Genomic DNA, 23,490 nt, shown 5'->3' with positions numbered 1-23,490 from the left:
ATTTTCAAACAAATTAAAAAATCAACTTAAATAAAGATGAAATTACTTTAGTAATTTTAGTTTTGGTGTTAATGTTAAAGGAATGACATATTTTTATTGGGATAACACATTATTAGAAGCATTTTTTGTTATTTAAGAAACTTTGACCTTTTTCATCATTCAATTTTTATCTCTCTTTATTTATATAATAACCTATTAACATCACAACGAAATCCATAACAAATCATAGATAGTTTGGGCTATAGTAGTCAATTAAGTTAAAACGAATTTGTAGTTCAAAAAGAAAAAAAATTTCAATGAATTTAAAACTAAAAAAATAAAATAAAAAAAACCCTTAGAACTTCAATTTGGCTATGATACAATTCGAGCTAGCTAAAGTGGATTTGATATGCTACCTTTTTAAACAGATTTAAGTGAGACACTTCACTCTCTTATGTTATATGACTTAGTATAACCAGTAACTCTACATAAATTGCACATATGTTATGGCTACTTGCATCACCAATGTTTCTTCCTTCCCTTGTGACCATTACATATGAGAATAAGATGTAGTTTAACGTAAATTTATGTAACATGTGATTTTATAGTGGTTATATGTGTTAAAAGTTGTTATATGACTATTACGTGTTAGATTTTCAACGTTGTTTTTAGAAGTTTTTTTACTCATTTTGTCAACATAACTTCTCATTTTATGTTTGTTAAAGATTAGCATACACAGTAAAACTTAATATAAGTGGCATGCATTTATAACATAGTTTTAAGTAACCGTAATAAAGTGGCATGTTCTATATTTAGAGCTCGATTTTCTTAATATCACCAAGTTGGAGTTTATTTTTTAATGTTTGAACTTGAGTTAAGACTCGTCTCAGACAAACTTGAGCCATGTTCGAGTTCAGTGCAGTTCCTTGATAGAAGTTTAACATGTTTACAATAGTAATAAACTTATATAAGATTAATGCTAATATTTCTTTATATAACCTAATGAAAATAAGTTTCACTTGATGTTAAAACATATTATAGTTTCAAAGGATGTACGTAATTACGAAAAATAAAGATTTTATGTTGATAATTTTGATAATGCAATAATAAAGTCAATAATTTGTTTCAAACTTATATTTAAACATATTATAATAATTGCATTGCCATGCTAAAAATGAAAAATAAACAAAACCAATTCACATTTATTATGTGGTTTATTTGTTATAAGGATTAATGACGTATAATTACCAAGTTAAGACACTAAATCTTGTAGTTTGAATGGTGGTATAATTGGAAGGACTTGTTTTGTAATTTTATATTTGAGGTATAGTAAAAAGAGAACATGGGTTGTATGTGTAACATGTAATAGGTTCATAATTGCATCATTTGCTTGTACATTAATGTTCTATTAACTTGTACATTATAGACTACACATAGTTGTTGAAATTTTTTTATACAAAAACGTTGACAAAAATAAGCGCGTCACAACGGTAAATTCGGTTTTTTTCTAAATATAATATATTAGAAGATATAGAAGAAATAAAAATTATATATAAACTTGTCAAATAAATGGGTAAAGATAAGGGGGTTTATATGTAACTATACTACAAAATTAACATAATTTGATTGAAGTAAAATGATCATATTTGTAACTATATTTGAATGAAATAATGTTAAGTTGTTAACCGTTCATAAAGTTTGAAAAGACCATATTACCCCTAAAACTTCATAATCTTATGCATTGTGTGTTGTACAATTAGCAACAAATCTTATACCTCTTAATCTTATGCATTGTGTGTTGTACAATTAACAACAAATCTTACACCTCTTAAAAATTAAGAGGTCCTTGACTCCTCCATTATATATAGTAGAGATATATATATTTTTTTTGTTGGAAATTTTTGTGAAACTTATTTCCCAAAACACGGTCACGCAACACCAAATTCTTATTCTTTTCTTTTTTTATTATTTTTTTTCAAATGGCATTAAAAAAAGGTTGAAATAGATAATAATGATGTATTTTAGTATTTTACACCAAGTTTATTTTATATAATGTTTATTACGGAGTACTTTATTACTTGCATCGTGTAGTTTTTTTCAACTAAATTATTATTTAACTATGTTACTATTTTTGTAAAATATATGGTTATATATTATCTAAACATACTACTTGTTTATGCCATTCTCGTTTTGGCGTAAGGTGGTTAGGGTATATAATATAATGGTTTAATCCTTATAGAGTGTAACATTTAACCGATAAAGAAAAACATATTATCTGTTTACGTGAAAGGACGAGTCATGGAATTATAATTTTATTTTGATATGTATAAGTTTTTACATTTTGACTTCAAATATTTTTGTATTAAATTAGGATATCAGTTCAACTCGTCTGATTTTCAAATAAATTGGTAGAGTGACTAATTTTCCCGTATGCGCACGACACATGGCCTGACTTAATAAGAAAAATTAATTGGGTTAAGGCCAAATGACAAACGGTGTAGAAGTTAGAACCGTAAAATACAAATCATATCAATTACGAAGATAATTGACAAACACTTTAATTTGGTATAAAAATAAAAGACAATCTTTGTAATTCTGTTTAAAAGTTTTTTTTAATTTAAGTATGTTGCTATTTTATGTAAAGTATATCATATATGATAGATGAAAAATAAATATATTGTTGTTTATATGGACTAGTGAATTGAAACTTTGAATGCTTAATAATTAGGCTGGTTGTTATGGAGGAGCTTTAAATACCAAGTTAAAACGTCACGTCAGTGTCATGTAAGCAATGGAAGCTTTAAGTTCATTTTTCTTAAAACCCCGTTTAAAATTAATTAAATTATATTTTTAATTTATAAAAATATGACAATACAATAAAAAGTAAATAAAAACATAAAACTACTTAAACTAAAATTCAAATAAAACTACTCTTCATCTACATTTTTTAAGTTCCCTTTTAAACCCCTCTCTCTCTAAATATAAATAATTTTGATAAAAATATTTTTATTTCTTAATCTCAAGTGTTAAAAGTGATTGTTGTCATCATTGCTTGCCCACCCTTCTCACCATTGCCCCCGTTAACGTGTTACCAAATTTAACTTTGTCACCCGACCTTTAAAGCCCCGGCGAGGTGTGCCGGACTTTAAAGCCGGGCCACCTCACTTTGCCGGGCTCCTTCTGTGCCCACAATGAAGGGTCTTAATGTATCTTAAGGGTATTTTCCGTCACATAATTATCATTTTTTTGTCAGAATACGTAATGTTTCAATGATTACCATTTCAAACCACATGTGACATTATTTTAAAATATTCATACAACATCGGGAGTGGTGTAGAGGCTTTATTCACCCCTATACTGCCCCGTTACACACCGCCTAAGTTTTACATTAAGATATCACTATATCAGTACAACTCCTTTGCTCAAATTCCATCTCCCACTAAATTTATATATTTCTTTTTTTTGGCATAGTTTAGCTCCATGTGAAGTTCATTTCATATCGAAATTATCAACCATTCCATAAGATCTATCTCATCACACTTGAACGCACGTTATCATCACACATGAACGCAAGTTTAATGAAATGCATTTAGTGAGTGGAAAGTTTTTAATTACAAAGCCACGACAAGTGTGTAATCAAGAATAATAGATAAATGTACCGGAAAGGTGTAGACCATGATAAGATGTTAAGTCCAATGTTGCTACGTTCAGTGGCGGCCCAACTTTTTTGGTGGCCTAAAGCGAATTAAATATATGGGCCCTTTTTTCCAAAATATATTATGTTGTTGCTTACGAACATAAAACTTCAAAATATGATGAAATTAACTAATAAGATTTTATACGGAATCTTGCTTTAGCTACTCCGATTCAAAATCGACAACTATAAGACAAATAAAAGAACTTTAATATAAACCAACTAACGAACTTAGTAGATTTCATGAAGGAGAAAAGTTACGCCAGCAATCAACTAAGCAGAATTCTTGAATCATGAAAGATTGATGAAGATAATCAAACTTTAGAAATCCTAACCCATGAAAGTCCGTTGATAGTGAATTGTGAGGGTCAATGATGTATATCATAATAATATAATATAGCACTCTTAATAAGAAACAATCAACCGACATGACAAACTTTTTTTTCAAATCAAATAGTGAACATGTATTCTAATCAAATTTAATATTTTAATCGAATACGGAACAAGTATTAGAAATTTATATCACATGTAATTTAAAAAAAAATAACAAAATAACAAAAAAAACAAGGAAAAATTATTGCACAAACAATAAATTGTAGGAAAGAAAGAAAACATGGAACGAAGGGATTCAACCCTGAGTCTCTGTGGTATGAAGCACAATGAATACCACTGCACTACACAACGGTTATTTGATATAATGCAAGTATATATTAATATAAACGTTAGAGGAATAATTCTTTTTTTAAAATGGGCCTTAAAATTTTGGGGCCTAGAGCTATGGCTTTAGTTTCCTATGTTGTTGGGCCGGCCCCGGCCATGTTTGATTAATGGAGAGGATTGACTAGAAACCATATTGGAGGAAAAGAATTAGGTTTTTTAATGAGGGACTTTGAGAGATTTGAAGGGCTTAAGTTGCAGATGTTATACAGTTGATGCACGGTTCGACCACGGAAATTACCACCTCTTCTGAAATGAGTCGTTTTTAGCAAATGTGATACGATTTATCTTACTGTATCAATTGTAATTGTTCAGTGACATTTGTTCATGTTTTGCACAGTTCACATAACAAAGTTGTAGCACAATTTCTGTTTAACACTATTCAAGGAATATAGATATAGTATTGCTAGAAACCTTAATAACTTTTCAAGTATAAGCATCAATACCTATTTCTTTGTATAGTTCACATAACAAAGTTCTACAAGTCAAAGATAAATTATCTTGACTTTTGAAAGATATCAAGATTCCCCTTTTAGTAAGCTTTTGATACATCTTGTTCCCAATTATGAAGTTACAATTATCATGATTTTCTTATAGCTTCCTTGTTATTCATTTTACTACGCTGAAATTTCGATCAAGAAGAAATGCGTGGTACCCAATGTTTCATCGGTCCTCTGTATTGGTATCAAAGATTGAGATCATTTTTCTTTTTCCATGACTTTTATAAAGTTGGTTATATTTGTCATACTTTTTCTTGCATCATCTCCTTCGATGTGCCATCCCGATAGTTTCCATGCACTCGTGCACTTGAGCGTGCACTCATACTTACTTCCTTTTAGCAATTCTTCGATTGCCATAAGAGCTTTGTCATTTTTATCATTTATTTAAAAATTTTCTTTAACATAATCATTTTCATTAATTTTAGAACTTCAATAAAAATCAACTGCTGCTTAATATATTTTCATGTAACCTTTTCATTAATAGAACTTATGATTTACAAGAGTTTTTGATTCTTGTTTAAACCTTTCCTTCTATATGTATTTAATTATTCATTTTACTTGGCTAGTTATGATTGGATGCAACTCTAGAAGAATCTTCTTTAAAATTGGTCACCAAAAAATAGTTTATATGCACCTAATTGGTTGGCATATTCTTGAGAGGATACAGCATATAAGTGAGAAACAAACTAACAGTCTCTTAACTTGATATAAATAAGATTTCAATCATCCATATAGACTTCTCACACCAAAATTTTATTTTGTTAGCAACTATCACAAAAACATATATATGATTCAGTTAATGAAATACTAAATAGACAGTCTTGCCTTACCTGGAAATTCATCATCTTCCATATATATCCGCTCGATCTTCTTGTCGCGTGCGAAATTGACACATCAAACATTTGAACTTGTCACAGGGTCAATTTTGTAGGTCCCGCATATGCAAAATCCTAAATAATATATAGCAACTGGTGGCCGTGGGCGTCTAGTAGGAGAAATGATTGGTGGTTGAAGGTCGCAATCGATGAGTCTTTTCTTGAATAAACAACGTTTAACGTTGTTGGATTCTAATGTAGCAGACAAGAGGAGAGACGGAAGATCCACCAAGATGAAAAACTAATACGACTAAACCTTACCCTAGTTAATTTGATCATTAAACATTATTTAACATAAACAATGCCCACCTTCCTCACTAAAACTAACAAATCCCAATTAAATTAATAATAATAACTGGAAAATCAAGCAAACTGATTGAGAACTTAATGTTATATTATTCTAAACCATGCAATTTCCCTCTCATCTTCTATCTAAGGTACTAAGGCATATGTAATACTTCAAATCTTAAAGTCAAACCTCTATTCTACCAATACCTTCTCCCTTCCAAGAACACTATTATTTCATGCTATTTTGACCTCAAATATTCATCCTTTATTGACCAAGTCAAAAAGGTTTCTCACAAATTTGAAGTAGAATATCAGTCAACAGTTGTGATAATTTTGAGAGACATATTAAGTTATGAATTTGATCACCAGATGGAGAAACTTAAATTTATAATAACAGAGAATAATGGAAGAACTGAATTACAAGAATTCAAGATTGGTTTCATGTTGTATTGTTCTCTGCATCTTAATATCCATCCAATCAACTTGTTCACAAGAGGGTATGTTTATTTATCTCAAAATTCAGTTAATATTAATTTCATATTAAAGAATTATAACAATTTTCAGGATAATAATTGCCATATTTCATAAATGATAATATTGATCAAGTATACTAATCAGAAATTGTGCAAGACTAGATCTTGCTAATAAGGATATTTTTGTCAAAACTAATAATCTTGATCAAAGCTTTAAAGATATTATATTAGGCAGGTTATCTTCAATTTTGCTATTTTAAGTGCTGTTTAACATAAACTATCATATTGATGCAGATTTTGTAAGTATACAATGTTGCGCCGATTCAAATTTCACAGATCCAAACAACAATATAATATGGATCCCAGATGATAAATGGTTCTCTGACAACAGACAATGTCAAGACATAGTGAGACCGTTACAAAATGGTACAACATATGATCATACTCGATTCTTCAACTCAAATTATGGTACAAAATGGTGTTATGAATTACCAACAAACAAGGGTCAAAATTATCTGATTAGGGGCACATTCCCTTATGAAGATATTAACACATTACCAACAGGAACATTTTTTGATGTTTTAATAGGTACTACACCAATAGGCCGAGTAAACACAACAGATGAAACCGAAATTGAAGGGATTGTTATAGCTACTAATGACTATATCAATTTTTGTTTATTACCAAAACAAGGTAATCCTTATGTTTCCAAGATCGAATTAAGGCCGCTGGATTCAGATTATAAAGATCCTTCAACAGTTCTCAAAGTTGTGCATAGAGTTGATGTTGGGAACACAAAAGGAGAAATCAGGTATTATTCCAAAACTTTATTCATGATACAAGATTGTAATAGTAATAATATTAACCTATGTAATTTCAGGTATCCACAAGACTCGTATGATCGAATCTGGAAACCTGAATCCGATATGAACCAAAACGGCAATTCGACAACACTACAAAACAGCAATATCATTGGTCCAAATGACACAAAAGCATTACCACCTATTACAGTGCTACAAACAGCTCGAACACATTCGGATCGCTTAGAGTTTTGGCACAATTTCAACCCAGGATACAACGATTATATTCTTAATCTATATTTTCTAGAACTTAATGAATCTGTGCAAAACAGGCAATGAGTGTTTGATATTTATATCAATGACAAACAAAGGGAGAATATTGATATATTATCTGGTGGTTCAAATTACAAGGCTGCTTCTATAAACTTCACAGCAAGTGAATTTCTTAATTTGACGATAACGAAAGCTAAAGGTTCTCAGTGGGGCCCAATTTGTAATGCGTATGAAATTTTGCAAGTTCGCCCGTTGCTTCAAGCTACTGACCAACAAGATGGTAATATGTATTTAAGTATTTAACTTGTGCCTACTTTATATACTCTTAAAAACATTAATGATTTAATTTTGTGCAGCGGATGTGATTTCGGTCATAAAAAACGAGCTATTGGTGGAGAATGAAGATAATGAAGTATTGGAAAGTTGGACAGGTGACCCGTGTCTCCCGTACAGCTGGCATGGGGTGACGTGTAATCAATCGAATGGAAAAACAGTTATAACTAAGCTGTAAGTTTTTAAGATTATAAGATGTCATATTAGCATGGATAAAAGATGAACAATATGCTATATATATATTTTGCAGGGATTTATCAGATGGGAAATTTGAAGGATCACTTGCACAGGGCATCACTATGCTGACTCATCTTATGGAACTGTAAGACTAACAATCAACTTCTCAAAATTCAAAACATTATTAATTGCTTACCTTTTGGTTGTCAACTACAGGAACGTGAGCAATAACCGTTTCACCAACAGCATTCCCGTATTCCCGTCTTCCTCGGTTCTCACTTCAATGTATCCTTCCTTTCAAAATCAATGTTTAGTGGTTAAATATTATTAATCTGTTTCTAACAGAAGAAACTAATGATTGGTAATCATATTTTAGGGACCTCCGAAACAATAATTTCACTGGAAGGATCCTACACTCGCTTACCACCCTTCCAAACTTGACACAGCTGTGAGTTCTCTAATCAGTTCCATAAAATTAAAATGTTAACAAAATATTAAAAATAAATACAACTAATATAAGTGTTGGTATTTATAGATACTATGGCTGCAATGAAGATCTTAACAAAGAGTTTCCCACAAGTCAAAATTCATCCAGGCTTCTTGATACAGAGTAAGGACTTCAAATATTTAATTTTATAATAATTAGGCTTGTAAAAGAACTGAACGAACATGAACTAAATGAAAGGGGTTTTCTTATTTGTGTCCAATCATTAAGAAAATGAGTGTGTTTGTGTTGATTTATATTTTTACGTTGATAGTATAAACGAACGGTTCACGAACATAAACGAACGAACATAACTGAACATAGATGAATGATCATAATTGAGCTAAAAACAATTAAAAGTAAATGCGAACAACAATGTATTGGCCCTAAAAAGTTATTAAAAGTACACTAAATTGGAATGCGCCTCAAAATTCAAATGAATATATTAACAAACAAACATAAATAAATGTAAAGTAACGAATGCAAGCAAACGAGTATAAACGAATATTTATAAACAAACGAGACATGCGTTCATATTCGTTTGTTTAACTAAATGAACAAAAACTTATATTCATGTTCCTCCATTTAATAAACAAACGAATATTCCACCAAACGGTTTACTGAATGTTCAGTTCGTTTACAGACCTAAAAAAATGCTTAAAACGTTATACAAAACATATAACTGTTCTGGTTTTAGCAACGGAATTTGCAGGGAAGAGAATTCAAAATCATCAAATCGCGCACGTGGTGTTTTGATAGCAGCAATTGCAGGTGCTGGCTTTTTACTTATTATAATACTGGTGTGCCTAATGTGCATTTACAAGAAAAGGAGAATGGTCAACAAGAAATCAGAAAGAAAAAGAAATACAATGACCAGGAGTGAGTATAATTAATGTTTAAATTTTCTTTCAAGATTTTCTATTCATGTTCGTGTCACAAACATAAAATGCAGATGCAATTTATGCAATACCGAGCAGCAAGGATGATATAAGTTTAAAGGAGATAAACATACAAAATTTTACTCTTGAGCAGATAGAAAGTGCAATACATGATTATAAAATATTAATAGGCGAAGGAGGGTTTGGATCGGTTTACCGTGGGACCCTACCCGATGGTCAAGAAGTAGCTGTAAAAGTCCGGTCAGCAACTTCAACACAGGGAACCCGTGAATTTAACAATGAGGTGAAATAGTAACTTTTAATTAGTATATTCGAATACTGATATAGTGATGAATATATATAGATATTGACATTCTTATCTACAGTTGACACTTTTATCAGCTATTCGGCATGAAAATTTGGTGCCACTTCTTGGTTTTTGCTCTGAAAATGATCAACAAATTCTTGTCTATCCGTTTATGTCTAATGGATCCCTACAAGATCGGCTTTATGGTATGTCTTTCCTGTTTTGCCCCTAATTAACTATTGTCAACATAAAGTTTAATATGGCCCGAGTGTTTTAACGCAAGGGTAAAAATGACATTCTGTTAACTTAAAACTAACTTAAATGCACCTATCTTAAGATTGACCTTTTGTGTTTGTGGACATAAAAGTGGGACACGAGGAATATTATTCTTAACGGTTTCATTGTGTTTTAAAAAAGGTGAAGCATCTAAACGAAGAGCTCTAGACTGGCCAACCAGACTTTCAATAGCTTTAGGATCGGCTCGAGGTAAGTTACTATGTTATATCACACACACACACACACACATATATATGATATATCGACTATATTAATATTATTAATTAATATCATGTCTGTTAATCTGTACATAACACTAATACTGAGTTTCATCCTCCAGGTTTAAGCTATCTTCATACATACTCGGGATGTTCTGTCATACATAGAGATGTGAAATCAAGTAACATACTCCTAGACGATAGTATGTGCCCCAAGGTGGCAGATTTTGGTTTCACCTCAAGAAGGTGATAGTAATGCTTCCTTAGAAGTAAGGGGGACAGCTGGATATTTGGATCCAGAGTAAGTAATTAAGTATAACCTTTTCACTTCCCATATATATTCATCATATTTCAGACAGTACCAAACTATATCTTTTGATTTTCAGATATTATTCAACCCAACATTTGTCTGCCAAGAGTGATGTATTTAGCTATGGAGTTGTGTTGCTTGAAATCATCACTGGGCGGGAACCTCTAAATATACACCGACCGCGAAACGAGTGGAGCTTGATTGAATGGGTATGCTTCAGTATAACATAAATTACATAACAGTAAAAAGATTATAACTTTTATATATTATGTAGGCAAAACCTTATATAAGGAATTCACGAATAGAGGAAATAGTAGATCCTAGTATAAAAGGAGGATATCACACGGAAGCTATGTGGAGAGTTGTGGAAGTAGCATTAGCATGTATTGAGCCATTTTCAGCATATAGGCCATCTATGTTAGACATCGTTCGTGAGCTAGAAGATGCATTGATTATTGAAAATAATGCATCTGAATACATGAAATCAATGGATAGCTTCGGGGGATCTAATCGGTTTTCCATTGACAGAACAATTGTTATTCTACCTTTAGCTACCCCGACCCCATCAGAACCATCATCTCTTCTATCACAACCCGCTCATCCCCAACCAAGATGAATTTGTGTCTATATGTAGCACATGATGTATGATATCAAGTAAATATGTACACTTTTCGGTTAATCAGAGGGCATACTTTGGAATATATTTATATTATCATGTCAATATGTTGTAACTCAAATCTTCATCAAGACATAAAGTGATATGAAAACAAAGAGAAGCGAACTCTTGCAATAACAAAAAGCACATATGAGCTACATATATAACTATATTCAAAGCAGGCAAACGGTGTTTATTACAGGCCTTAGTTTTCTTTCTTTTTGTTAACAATGTCAACATATAGCAGAATCAAGTCTTGAATAAATTCGGATTGGCGGTAGCGGTACTAACTTGTACTTCAATCAACTCTAGACGACGCTCTAGTGTATCAAGTTTTTCATTCAGAGACGCCAATTTGCTCTTTGTTGTAGCCTCTGAAAGACAAAAATATCTTTCGTAAATACACTAAAACAATTCAACTTAAAGTTCTAGCATACCTACCATGTGACATTCGTCAAATTTAGGTCTCGAGTTATATTCGTTTTGCAAACTTTTATTTTATAAAACCGACTCAACATTTTGTTTCCAAATCTATATTAATATTTCCTAAGTTTAATACCTCTTCGTATAACCATTAGAACTTGAGGGGCCAAAAATGTAATATCCATATGCCATATATATATATATTAAAATACCCTAACCCTAAACCCATTTAAAACATTCAGCCGCCCCTCCCATGGTAGCCGTTTTCCGGCAGACCTCGGATTTCCGGCGAGAATCCGGCGACGCCAAACACCTCCGGCCATCACCCCCCACTGTATCACCACCATCTCAGCCACCCCCTCTTCCACACACAACACACAGCCGCTACCTTTTTCCCTCCCTCCTTCCCTACCGTTTTACCGGCGACCTCGGAAGTCTGGCGTCGATCTCCGGCGAGCTCCACCGACCTCTCTCTCGCTCTCCGTCTCACGGCCTCTCTCTCCCTGTCGTACTCTCTCTCTCTGTCCCTCCGTCTCTCTCTCTATATCCGTCTCTCTCTCTCTTTCCCGTATCTCTCTTTCTCTCTCGCGAACTCTCTCTCTCGCGGACTCCCTCTCTCTCACAGTAAGTCTCTCTCTCTGTTTTCGTTTTCCGACGGCCGGAATCAACTCCGGGAACCATGTTTGTTATCTATATAATTGTTATTATTATTATTAACTAGATTATTGTTATTATTATCATTATTATTATTAACTAGATTATTATTATTATCATTATTAACAAGATTATTATAATTATAATTATTATTATTATTAACAAGATAATATTTATTATTATTATTATTATTATTATTATTATGTAACAAAACAATTATTATTATCATTATTTTAATAATAATAGATTATTATTATGATTATTATTATGGTTATTAAGAAATATTACTAAAATCTAATATTGTTAATATTATCTACTTGTTTTATTAAACCGAAACCCATGTCAGACATAGTTACCATTTAACGTCATCGTCACTCGAGTTATATCCTTTTTATCACTAATACTACTATTATTAAAATGTTATACGTATTAGTTATTATTAATATGACACATATAATTATTATAATAACAATAATAATAATTATTATTAAAACCTATAAATCTATTAATAACGTTTTCAACAATAAAGTAAAATTATTATATTTATTATTACTACTACTATTATTAGTTTAACAACAATTCTCGATTAGTAGTATATTTACATATCATTATCGTCATTATCATATATATATATATATAACATATCTTTTTAGAATTATTATTATCATTACTATCATTATCATTAATAATATTATTATAAACTTTATTATCTATTCATTTTCATAAAAACCGAACTCTTGACTTAAACCCGTCTTGTTTCTTTTAATATTGGTTTAGCTATTTAAAAGCCCAATAAAATAATATTTTATTATCAATTAAGTACGAGTCCCTAATCGTTAACAAACTAACCGGTAATCCGATTAACCACCGAACATTCTCGTTCAATGTTTCAAATAAAGTTTCAACTAAAGTTCAAGTTTATTAATATATTTTATTTATTCGTTTTCATTTAGCTTTCAAGTTGGATTCGTTCGTTTCGTTCGCAAGCTTTCTACATTTCGATCATTTATTATTTCTCGATTCGTCAATCGAGGTGAGTACATTTCATCCCCCGTTTTCCCTTTTATATTTTGGGGGTAACATGCATACTTATTCAAAACAAGAATGATTTATTATACATTTTTCTCAAACCACAAACTTTAGGGTATATGACACTTGGAATACTTGCTCTTTTGTGTGTTATATGCCTCATATGCTTTACGTGCGCGATTGTTTATTTTTATGTTGTTGTTGAGCCTCATTAAGTATGATCATACGCTCCCCTAACTACTTAGCCTTGTGCTAGTAGAATAGGGCCTCATTATCCGAGTATGTCGGTTGTTACCGAGTAGAAAGGATCCTCATTTACATATGTTTTATATGCCACGATTGATGCTTTTATTTATAGTCTCATATACGTTTGTGGATTTCGCTCATATTATATATACTCAAACTATGAAATTGCTCACCAACATACGTGTTGATAAAATATTATTTTATGCATTGTTACAGGTTTGACTTTTATCGACTTGAGGACTTGACGGAAAACGTTACCAAGACTATTAAGATATTAGTAAAACGAACAATATATTTGTTTACTTGTGTTCAATTTGTTTGTATGACCAAGATGTGTTTATTGATTTGTGAAATAAATGAGTTGATTAAATATTTTCACTTTAATAGTGTCTTGTGTATTTGTCCAATCACGTTGCACCCCGGCATGTTCTGCCTTTGGTCGGGGTGTGACAGATTGGTATCAGAGCCACTCTTGTGTCGTTCGGGATGTTGGGACACGCCTCATCGAGGACGATGAGTCCAAATGGGGGTTGTCTGTAACACCCTTGGCAAACACAACATCGTCCCACTCTTAGGCTATACCACATCGGCCGTGGACAAGAGAGATCACTGGTTCATAAGTAATGTTCTGCCTCTTCAATCACCAACGCGTTTTAGGCGACCAAAAACAAATCCGTGAGCTCTTCGTGGGCAGAGCGGACAATATTGGTGGTGCGAGGGGCCGAATGTTACAGATTGGTATCAGAGCCACAAGACTATATGATAGGTGGTTAGACGTAACGACCTAGTATAGTCTTTACTTTAGGGTCCTTATACGTGTTGCATATAAGGATAGGTCCTTATACGTGTTGCCTATACGTGTTTACCCTACTTGATTGTTCAATGCACTTGTTTATTTATATACTTATTTATTTATCAAATCATAAATATACACATACACACACTTTTCATAGTACTCCAAGGTATCCTTATTTTAAAACGCAAAAACATTAGTTTTTTATTGTGTTTTATGGATCACGAGCTTAACTTGGATCCCGTTGTTTCAAATCTCCTTAAAGATTCTCATATGAGATAACCACTTTAAGTAGTTGAATGCGAGCGTTCCGCCCGCCATCCTAATTTTCGGTGTTAAAACAATAGAACTACGGTGATTTCGCGGACTAGTGTTTTGACATGACGTTGTATTCTGATTTATTATTTTGGTTACAATCGTTATTTGAGTCGAAGACATGAAAAAGACGCGGTGGTACGTGCACATCTTTAGACCCCAATATGGTATTTTTTTTTTGTTATAAAGGTTTTTAGTGTCGGAATATCAAGTCATGGTGGTTCATGCACGATTTTTCCGCCTTAAAATCTTAAAACATTATTATTACATTTCAAGAATTTAAACCATTTTTCCTTCATTTTGTTATAAATTCTTATCAAAAGTCTTTATTTATAAATGTTATATTTTTCTTATTGTTAATAATTCTTTTATATCTTGATTTTATATGGTAAAGTTTTATATCATTTCTCATTTTGATTTCACGATGATTTTTATTACAAATTTAGTTCATTATGATCTCTTCGATATAAGTTAAATATATATATAATCATATTAAGAAGGTTTTTATGATAAATTGCACCTCAACTTTTCAAGTAAATTTCCTATTGTATAAACTTTAAATTTTCTTTAAGGTCCTTGTATAAAAAAAAGAAAAAAAAAATTATAAAATTTTATTTTATAACTATTTCGTTTATTTTGAACGATCACTTCAAAATTTTAATTATTTAAACCTCTCTCGACATTTTTAATTATACTACATTATATAATACACGTGGTAAAATTTTCGCTACCCAAATCTATTTTCATAACAACTATCACCATGCAATCCTTGGTTCATTATAAATTTTCACGAATAAAATTACATCATAACAAATTTATAGCTTGCAATCTTCTTGAAAATCTTATGATAGTTTTTGTCATGATCTTTCAAGAAAGTCACAAACTTATAGCTTGCAATCTTCTTGAAAATCTCATGCAAAACTTCATAGAACTTTTACTTAAAAGACAAAAATCGTTTACTTGTGGTTTCTCGATTTACAACGCCGGTCATTCTAACTAACTATAATATTTTCGTCACAAGACATTAGGTAACGAACTTGGTAAAGAGATTTTTCATCACGCAACTTTGCATTCCCAAAAAAAAAACGACATTGACCTCATAACAAATTTTGACATTCAATTTACGTATTTTAAATTTCCTCATAAGCAAAAAAAAAAAATAAATAAAAAATTGTGTGGCTCACACGCTCGGATCTCAAAAATTCTATTTATATAATATATATTCACACACACACACACACACACACATATATATATATATATATATATATATATATTAACTTGTATTTTTATTATCAAAATTCTCATGGATGCTTCAAACATTATTTATAAAATATGATATTTTCAATTTAATACCTATTATTAGTTAAAAAAAAAAATCTCCCCAGACGCAACCAAGTTTCGAACCACCCGTATTCCCTCTCAAACTACCGCCTCAAATCAAACCATCCTTCCACTACAAAAGCTTTCCCACGTACTCAAGTCTTTCCTCAATATGAACGAAATCCTAAAGATCCAAAAGTATACCCTCACCAACTCAAGCCCCATGCAAAATCCAAGATGTACAACATTAACCCAACAAAAAGCCTTAAATACCGACACTCCCACGCCACGAAAACCTATCAAACTTGCTATACCAATACTTCAAGGACATTAACAAACACACTCACGAATGGCTTGAACATATACAAACCAAAGCTTACCCAACTATGACTTAAAATCCTTCGACCCATACTATGTCGAGTCACAAACCATATCGCCACACCGTTCTCATCTAACCATAGACTTTGATATCAAAATAGCAATCCAAACACTCCTTACCAAATACATGTATAAACCAAATCTCAACCCAAACTAACCTAGATCAAAATTATCCAACCCATCAACTTAACCCGAGCTCAAATAATCAAAACCTCACATATTAGCCAAACCACTACTCACACAAGCATCCAAGCCCAAACCACTCAAACGACCTAAATTCAACAAACCTTATAAATCCAACTCAAGAAAACCCAACTACGCAAGCCAACCGAAACATACTCACTCCTCACCAAATTTCCAAACCATCCACCACCCGAAGCCTAAAACCTCTCTATACACACGCAAGCTTCGCTTTACCCTTAAATTCCTTTATATATATATATATATATATAGGTATGCCTACATACAACTAGTGTTTTTTGTTATTTTTTATTTTTTATAACAACCGCATGTGTTCAAATAATCACTTATAGATTATAAACTCTTTCAATATTAACGGTTTACATGTTATGTCCATATTTTATAAATTATCTTTGTAAAATGTAATATTATCATGATAACAAAATTTAATTATGACGATTTGCTTTCAAAGATTATTAAACGATTATATGCATGATTTCAAGATTTATAAATATTGTCACCTAAGGTGATAAATCTCATAAAGACTTTATAATCGAGGTTTCATTTTGAATATTGAATGCGAGATTTATTTAGTAATAAATTACAACTTTCACCATATTGCATAAACTCAATGACCATGGCTTTGCAAATCTTTTGGGACGCATTTATAAATATTTTATATTGTTACACAAATTTTTGTTCAATAACGATTTACGCAAACTATTACTTCTTATTATCGCAAAGATTATTTTATAAATAACTTTTTATCACAACTGCTTATTGTATACAAATTCCATTAACAAATTGGGCTTACAAGATTTACACTTGACAATGATCAAAACGTTTCTCTAGCTACGCGTTACCGCGATATATTAATATTATTATATTCATTTTCTTGGAAACAATAAAATGACTTTACTTGAGATTTCATTTTCGATGTTATTCTTATATTTTCAATGAGCATATAAAACGCGATTTACGTATTTAGTCATTAAATTCGAGTCACACAATTATTGCGATTTTTCTTCATTTGATAGAATGTTTCGATGACAATATTTTGCACATGAGATTTCATCTTGTGTTTTGATTTTCGTGACCGAATGCAAACTATTCAATAACAATTTGTGTAATACTTTCAAAACTTTAACTTTGCCAAAATCTCGTTTATCTTTTAAACGATATTATCATGACTATGTTATTTATAGTTGAGCATTTATGTAAACACGATTCTATACATTATTCTATATCAATTCATCTAATCTATTAACGGCCTATGTGTGGCTGTCTACAACTTTTGGCGTTATTAGGAACCGTTATTATAATGACGATTATATAAATGGTTTCACAATAGTGGCCGTATTCTTGTTTTATCACGTTTTATCGATTGTTGTGATTGTTAATCAAATACTATTTTATTTATATTGTTACACGTATGCGTCACCCCAAAGAAACTCACCTCATTCTCGTGTTGTCATAACTAATGAAATCATATCCTCAAATACTTATAACCTCAAGTTTGTTCACGTGTGAAACTCATCGTACGACGTTATTGCAAGCTGTATAATCGTTTATCCCAACCTCATGTACTCATTTATCGGACTTTTTCATTTATATTTATCGGGTTTCATTTTATCAATTTTATTTAGTACCTCGATTTATAGACTTTGGTAATTATGTTGATGACTTTTGATTTCAAATCTTATTTCATATTGTTTACTCAATTTTTTTTATTTATTTAATTGATCGTCTTTACTTAATTTAAGTCGAATTGTTATTTTCGTCTTGTTTATATTCTAAGACTTTAAATTGTTTCATTTATGTATCCCATTTTCCTACTTATTAAAAAGTAATCCCGAAATTTTCATATGCTAGTAATGTTTTGTCAATATTGGTAAAATTCAACAAATTTATTTACGCATCTATTTTAAATATTTCAAAATAAATATGCCTCTTAAACCACATAATGGACGAACCATGTGGACCATACGACGATCTAAATAATTTTGGGTGCACACTTAATTATCGAAATCCCCGTATGAAAGCCATGGTAAGTACGGTTGTGTGCGATAACTCAGACCCGAGGATGATGGCTGAAAAACGATAAAAATGCGAATCATGATAAAGGCATGGTGGATACGCCGCTGGTACATCCTATATATAAGTGTCTTTATTATGTTTCTCATTTGTAACGTTTTTCAAATCATGCAAGGATTTGACGTTATTCGTTGCTTAAAATTTGTTCATGCAATTATCTTACTAAAGACAACATTCGTTAATAATTACTTTTCTTTAAGTTTATTTAATTTCGGGACGAAACTCCAAAAAGTTGGGGATACTGTGACATTCGTCAAATTTAGGTCTCGTGTTATATTCGTTTTGTAAACTTTTATTTTATAAAACCGACTCAACATTTTGTTTCCAAATCTATATTAATATTTCCTAAGTTTAATACCTCTTCGTATAACCATTAGAACTTGAGGGGCCAAAAATGTAATATCCATATGCCATATATATATATATATTAAAATACCCTAACCCTAAACCCATTTAAAACATTCAGCCGCCCCCTCCCTTGGTAGCCGTTTTCCAGCAGACCTCGGATTTCCGGCGAGAATCCGGCGATGCCAAACACCTCCGGCCATCACACCCCACTGTATCACCACCATCTCAGCCACCCCCTCTTCCACACACAACACACAGCCGCTACCTTTTTCCCTCCCTCCTTCCCTACCGTTTTTCCGGCGACCTCGGAAGTCCGGCGTCGATCTCCAACGAGCTCCACTGACCTCTCTCTCGCTCTCCGTCTCTCGGCCTCTCTCTCCCTCTCTCTCTCTCTCTGTCTATCTCTGTCCCTCCGTCTCTCTCTATATATTCGTCTCTCTCTTTCCCGTATCTCTCTTTCTCTCTCGCAAACTCTCTCTCTCTCGCGGACTCCCTCTCTCTCACAATAAGTCTCTCTCTGTTTCTGTTTTCCGGCGGCCGGAATCAACTCCGGCAACCATGTTTGTTTTCTATATAATTGTTATTATTATTATTATTAACTAGATTATTGTTATTATTATAATTATTATTATTAACTAGATTATTATTATTATTAACTAGATTATTTATTATTATCATTATTAACAAGATTATTATAATTATAATAATTATTATTATTAACAAGATAATATTTATTATTATTATTATTATTATTATTATTGTCTAACAAAACAATTATTATTATCATTATTTTAATAATAATAGATTATTATTATGGTTATTAAGGAATATTACTAAAATCTAATATTGTTAATATTATCTACTTGTTTTATTAAACCGAAACCCATGTCGGGCATAGTTACCATTTAACGTAATCGTCACTCGAGTTATATCCTTTTTATCACTAATACTACTATTATTAAAATGTTATACGTATTAGTTATTATTAATATGACACATATAATTATTATAATAACAATAATAATTATTATTATTAAAACCTATAAATCTATTAATAACGTTTTCAACAATAAAGTAAAATTATTATATTTATTATTACTACTACTATTATTAGTTTAACAACAATTCTCGATTAGTAGTATATTTATATATCATTATCGTTATTATCATATATATATAACATATCTTTTTAGAATTATTATTATCATTACTATCATTATCATTAATAATATTATTATAAACTTTATTATCTATTCATTTTCATAAAAACCGAACTCTTGACTTAAACCCGTCTTGTTTCTTTTAATATTGGTTTAGCTATTTAAAAGCCCAATAAAATAATATTTTATTATCAATTAAGTACGAGTCCCTAATCGTTAACAAACTAACCGGTAATCCGATTAACCACCGAACCTTCTCATTCAATGTTTCAAATAAAGTTTCAACTAAAGTTCAAGTTCATTAATATATTTTATTTATTCGTTTTCATTTAGCTTTCAAGTTGGATTCGTTCGTTTCGTTCGCATGCTTTCTACATTTCGATCATTTATTATTTCTCGATTCGTCAATCGAGGTGAGTACATTTCATCCCCCGTTTTCCCTTTTATATTTTGGGGGTAACATGCATACTTATTCAAAACAAGAATGATTTATTATACATTTTTCTCAAACCACAAACTTTAGGGTATATGACACTTGGAATACTTGCTCTTTTGTGTGTTATATGCCTCATATGCTTTACGTGCGCGATTGTTTATTTTTATGTTGTTGTTGAGCCTCATTAAGTATGATCATACGCTCCCCTAACTACTTAGCATTGTGCTAGTAGAATAGGGCCTCATTATCCGAGTATGTCGGTTGTTACCGAGTAGAAAGGATCCTCATTTACATATGTTTTATATGCCACGATTGATGCTTTTATTTATAGTCTCATATACGTTTGTGGATTTCGCTCATATTATATATACTCAAACTATGAAATTGCTCACCAACATACGTGTTGATAAAATATTATTTTATGCATTGTTACAGGTTTGACTTTTATCGACTTGAGGACTTGACGGAAAACGTTACCAAGACTATTAAGATATTAGTAAAACGAACAATATATTTGTTTACTTGTGTTCAATTTGTTTGTATGACCAAGATGTGTTGTTTATTGATTTGTGAAATAAATGAGTTGATTAAATATTTTCACTTTAATAGTGTCTTGTGTATTTGTCCAATCACGTTACACCCCGGCATGTTCCGCCTTTGGTCGCGGTGTGACATACCAGATGTGTCCTAACCGGATCAAATGATGATGATGAAGATAAGTTGTAAATTCAAAGTGTCAGATCTACTTATTTTCGCAATCCTTGTAATAACCTTTGCTTAAAGTACACCAATTCATATAAAACTCGAAGAACGTTTGTATTTAATTCATCCTATTGCAACTAAACGTATAGAGATATAAACCGCATTACAATCTTCGATGCAAATTCGTCGTGTAAATCAGAATCTCAAGTGCATTAAGAACTCAAATTAAGAAGGATTTGCTATTTGTTGTAGGCTCTTAAAGACAAAATATCTATTATAAATACACTAAAGCAATTAAACCTAAAGTTCCTAAACATATTAATTGATGACGAAATTAAGCTCTGAATTCAATTAGAGTGTCAGATCTACTATTGGCAAATAATAATATAGAGATATAAACCGCATTACAATCGTCTATGCAATTCGTCGTGTAAATTACAATCGCAAGTATATTAAGGACTCAAATTAAGTAAGAGGAAGCATTAAACATGGAGATGGAGTTACCGAATTGAACGAGGAAGTCAAAGAGTTGACGAACGTTAAGAGAGATGTGAGAAATGAACTCTCGATTCTCCCAGTCAGCTTGTACTGCGATCCCTACGTTTACTGCATTTGTTATTCCACCTGCTCGAGCCATTAGTATTATTATCGATGTTGATTGATTATGATTTCTGGATTTAGGTCTTATGCGGATGAATCGGTTATGATGATGATAAATGATTTCTTGTGACGGTGAGTTGTGTGGTTTAAGCAACGGATTATGAAGCAAACATGATGGTGGTTTTGCTGGTGGTTATAAAGGGGGAATGTATATTGTAATAGACCCTTCAGCTTTTGTGGAATGTAATAAACACCCCAATCTTTGATCTAATAGAAAGACGAAGTTTAACTGTACTATATATAATGCACCACCCATGGGTAAATTAAGACACCCAATTTTAAGTAATTTACAATTTTTCAAACACATTGTATAACCTTAAATAGGGGCATAATAGACATTCTAACATTAAATTTAACGTTTCTTTCATATTTCTTCAAATTATTTACAACAATGCCCCTCAACTTTAATCAACATTTGAAAATTTAAAGAATAGTTACCACTTTGATCCCCCATTTTTAACTATATATTATTTATAATTTCACTTTTAACCCAAATTCCCCCAAGATTTTTAAACGGTCATAACTTTTTTCATACGTTAATATTTTTTTTAAAAAATTGCATTATAAAAACAAGCATTTAATTTTCTTTAATTTGAGTATGATATTGTCATAGTTTGTTTTCAGTTAAAAAAACAACATCTTACGTATAGTCGTTTGTGGTCCGGTTTTGATGGTTTTAAACTAAGCCGTGGGCCAAGCCGTTTTTTGTCATCGAAAACTGAAACCAAACCGTTGAAAATTATAACCCAACAAAAACAAACGATTAACAATGGTTAGATTTCGGTTTCATTTGTACTTCGCTACTAAATTGAGTTTAAAATAAGAATTCTTAATCCACGGTTTTAAATGGAACGATGAGCACCCAAAATCTCTTACGTGATTATTAAGGCCTGTATTTCCCGCTACATCGCGCGGACACTCGTCTAGTATGTGCCAAATGTGGTAGTGATAATTGATAAACCATCTTTCACTTTTTCACGTTTTTACTTTTGTAAAGTTCGTTCAAATACTCGAAACAGTGTTTCTTACATCATTATCTACACTGGGGCTTGGAGAAGGCTTACGCTGCGTTCCCGAGTCTCATTCTAACAAGGGAAGAGAAATGAAAAGAGGAAAAAACCATGCTCTAGAGGTTTTTTAAAGAGAGAATGAAAGGAAGGAAAACGCTGGAAAATTTGAGTGTATGTTCATCCTCCCAAATTGAAGAGATTAGGAGAGAAAAAATTTGTGTCTAATCGGGTCAACCTGATCGGGTTTTGGGTTAATCAGGAAGGTTCGGGTTTCGTGTTAGGCAGGCCGGATTAGTCAGGTTGTAATAAATTATTTGGCTGCAATTTTTTTTTAAAATTGGTTGGTTTCTATGTGTGTAAATACTAATAGAAGACCCGTGCATTTGTATGCATAAATATAATGAGTGAAAAGATGCAAACCTACTATCTATAAGTTCACCACTCCTCAAAAGGGGTTCCATGAACCGCAACAAGTCTATCAGAAATACTTACACTCTGCTGG

General features: G+C 31.6%; 1 protein-coding gene and 1 pseudogene across 2 annotated transcripts; one reads left to right on the top strand and one right to left on the bottom strand.

The window, feature by feature from the left end:
- The first annotated feature begins 5,891 nt into the window (after positions 1–5,891).
- On the top strand, positions 5,892–11,198 carry LOC143624055 (nodulation receptor kinase-like; annotated as a pseudogene). The gene is made up of 15 exons (XR_013152029.1): positions 5,892–6,550; positions 6,821–7,337; positions 7,407–7,879; positions 7,956–8,106; positions 8,183–8,254; positions 8,326–8,394; positions 8,486–8,557; positions 8,645–8,719; positions 9,291–9,472; positions 9,546–9,775; positions 9,858–9,984; positions 10,196–10,264; positions 10,395–10,573; positions 10,659–10,791; positions 10,857–11,198. The product of XR_013152029.1 is annotated as a nodulation receptor kinase-like (transcript).
- Positions 11,199–11,419: 221 nt separating this feature from the next.
- On the bottom strand, positions 11,420–22,049 carry LOC143624056 (protein BRICK 1-like). Its single transcript, XM_077094805.1, has 2 exons — positions 21,823–22,049; positions 11,420–11,611 (listed from the first exon to the last, which is right to left on the bottom strand). The coding sequence occupies exons 1-2, from the start codon at positions 21,953–21,955 to the stop codon at positions 11,487–11,489; spliced, it is 258 nt and encodes an 85-aa protein (XP_076950920.1). The 5' UTR covers positions 21,956–22,049; the 3' UTR covers positions 11,420–11,486.
- Between the last annotated feature and the right edge of the window lie 1,441 nt (positions 22,050–23,490).

This window comes from Bidens hawaiensis, unplaced genomic scaffold (genome assembly GCF_021521415.1).
Source record: "Bidens hawaiensis isolate Kalapana, Puna unplaced genomic scaffold, B.hawaiensis_p1.1 tig00003653_1, whole genome shotgun sequence".
Classification (NCBI taxonomy): domain Eukaryota; kingdom Viridiplantae; phylum Streptophyta; class Magnoliopsida; order Asterales; family Asteraceae; genus Bidens; species Bidens hawaiensis.
The sequence above is the reverse complement of the archived record's forward strand: the minus strand, read 5'-3'. Positions and strand labels throughout refer to the sequence as shown.

Excerpts from the sequence above, each read along its gene's own strand:
- LOC143624056 (XM_077094805.1), bottom strand. The coding sequence starts at position 21,955 with ATGGCTCGAGCAGGTGGAATAACAAATGCAGTAAACGTAGGGATCGCA. Across the intron at positions 11,612-21,822 it reads TGACTTCCTCGTTCAATTCG|AGGCTACAACAAAGAGCAAA; the intron begins GTAACTCCATCT and ends TTTGTCTTTCAG.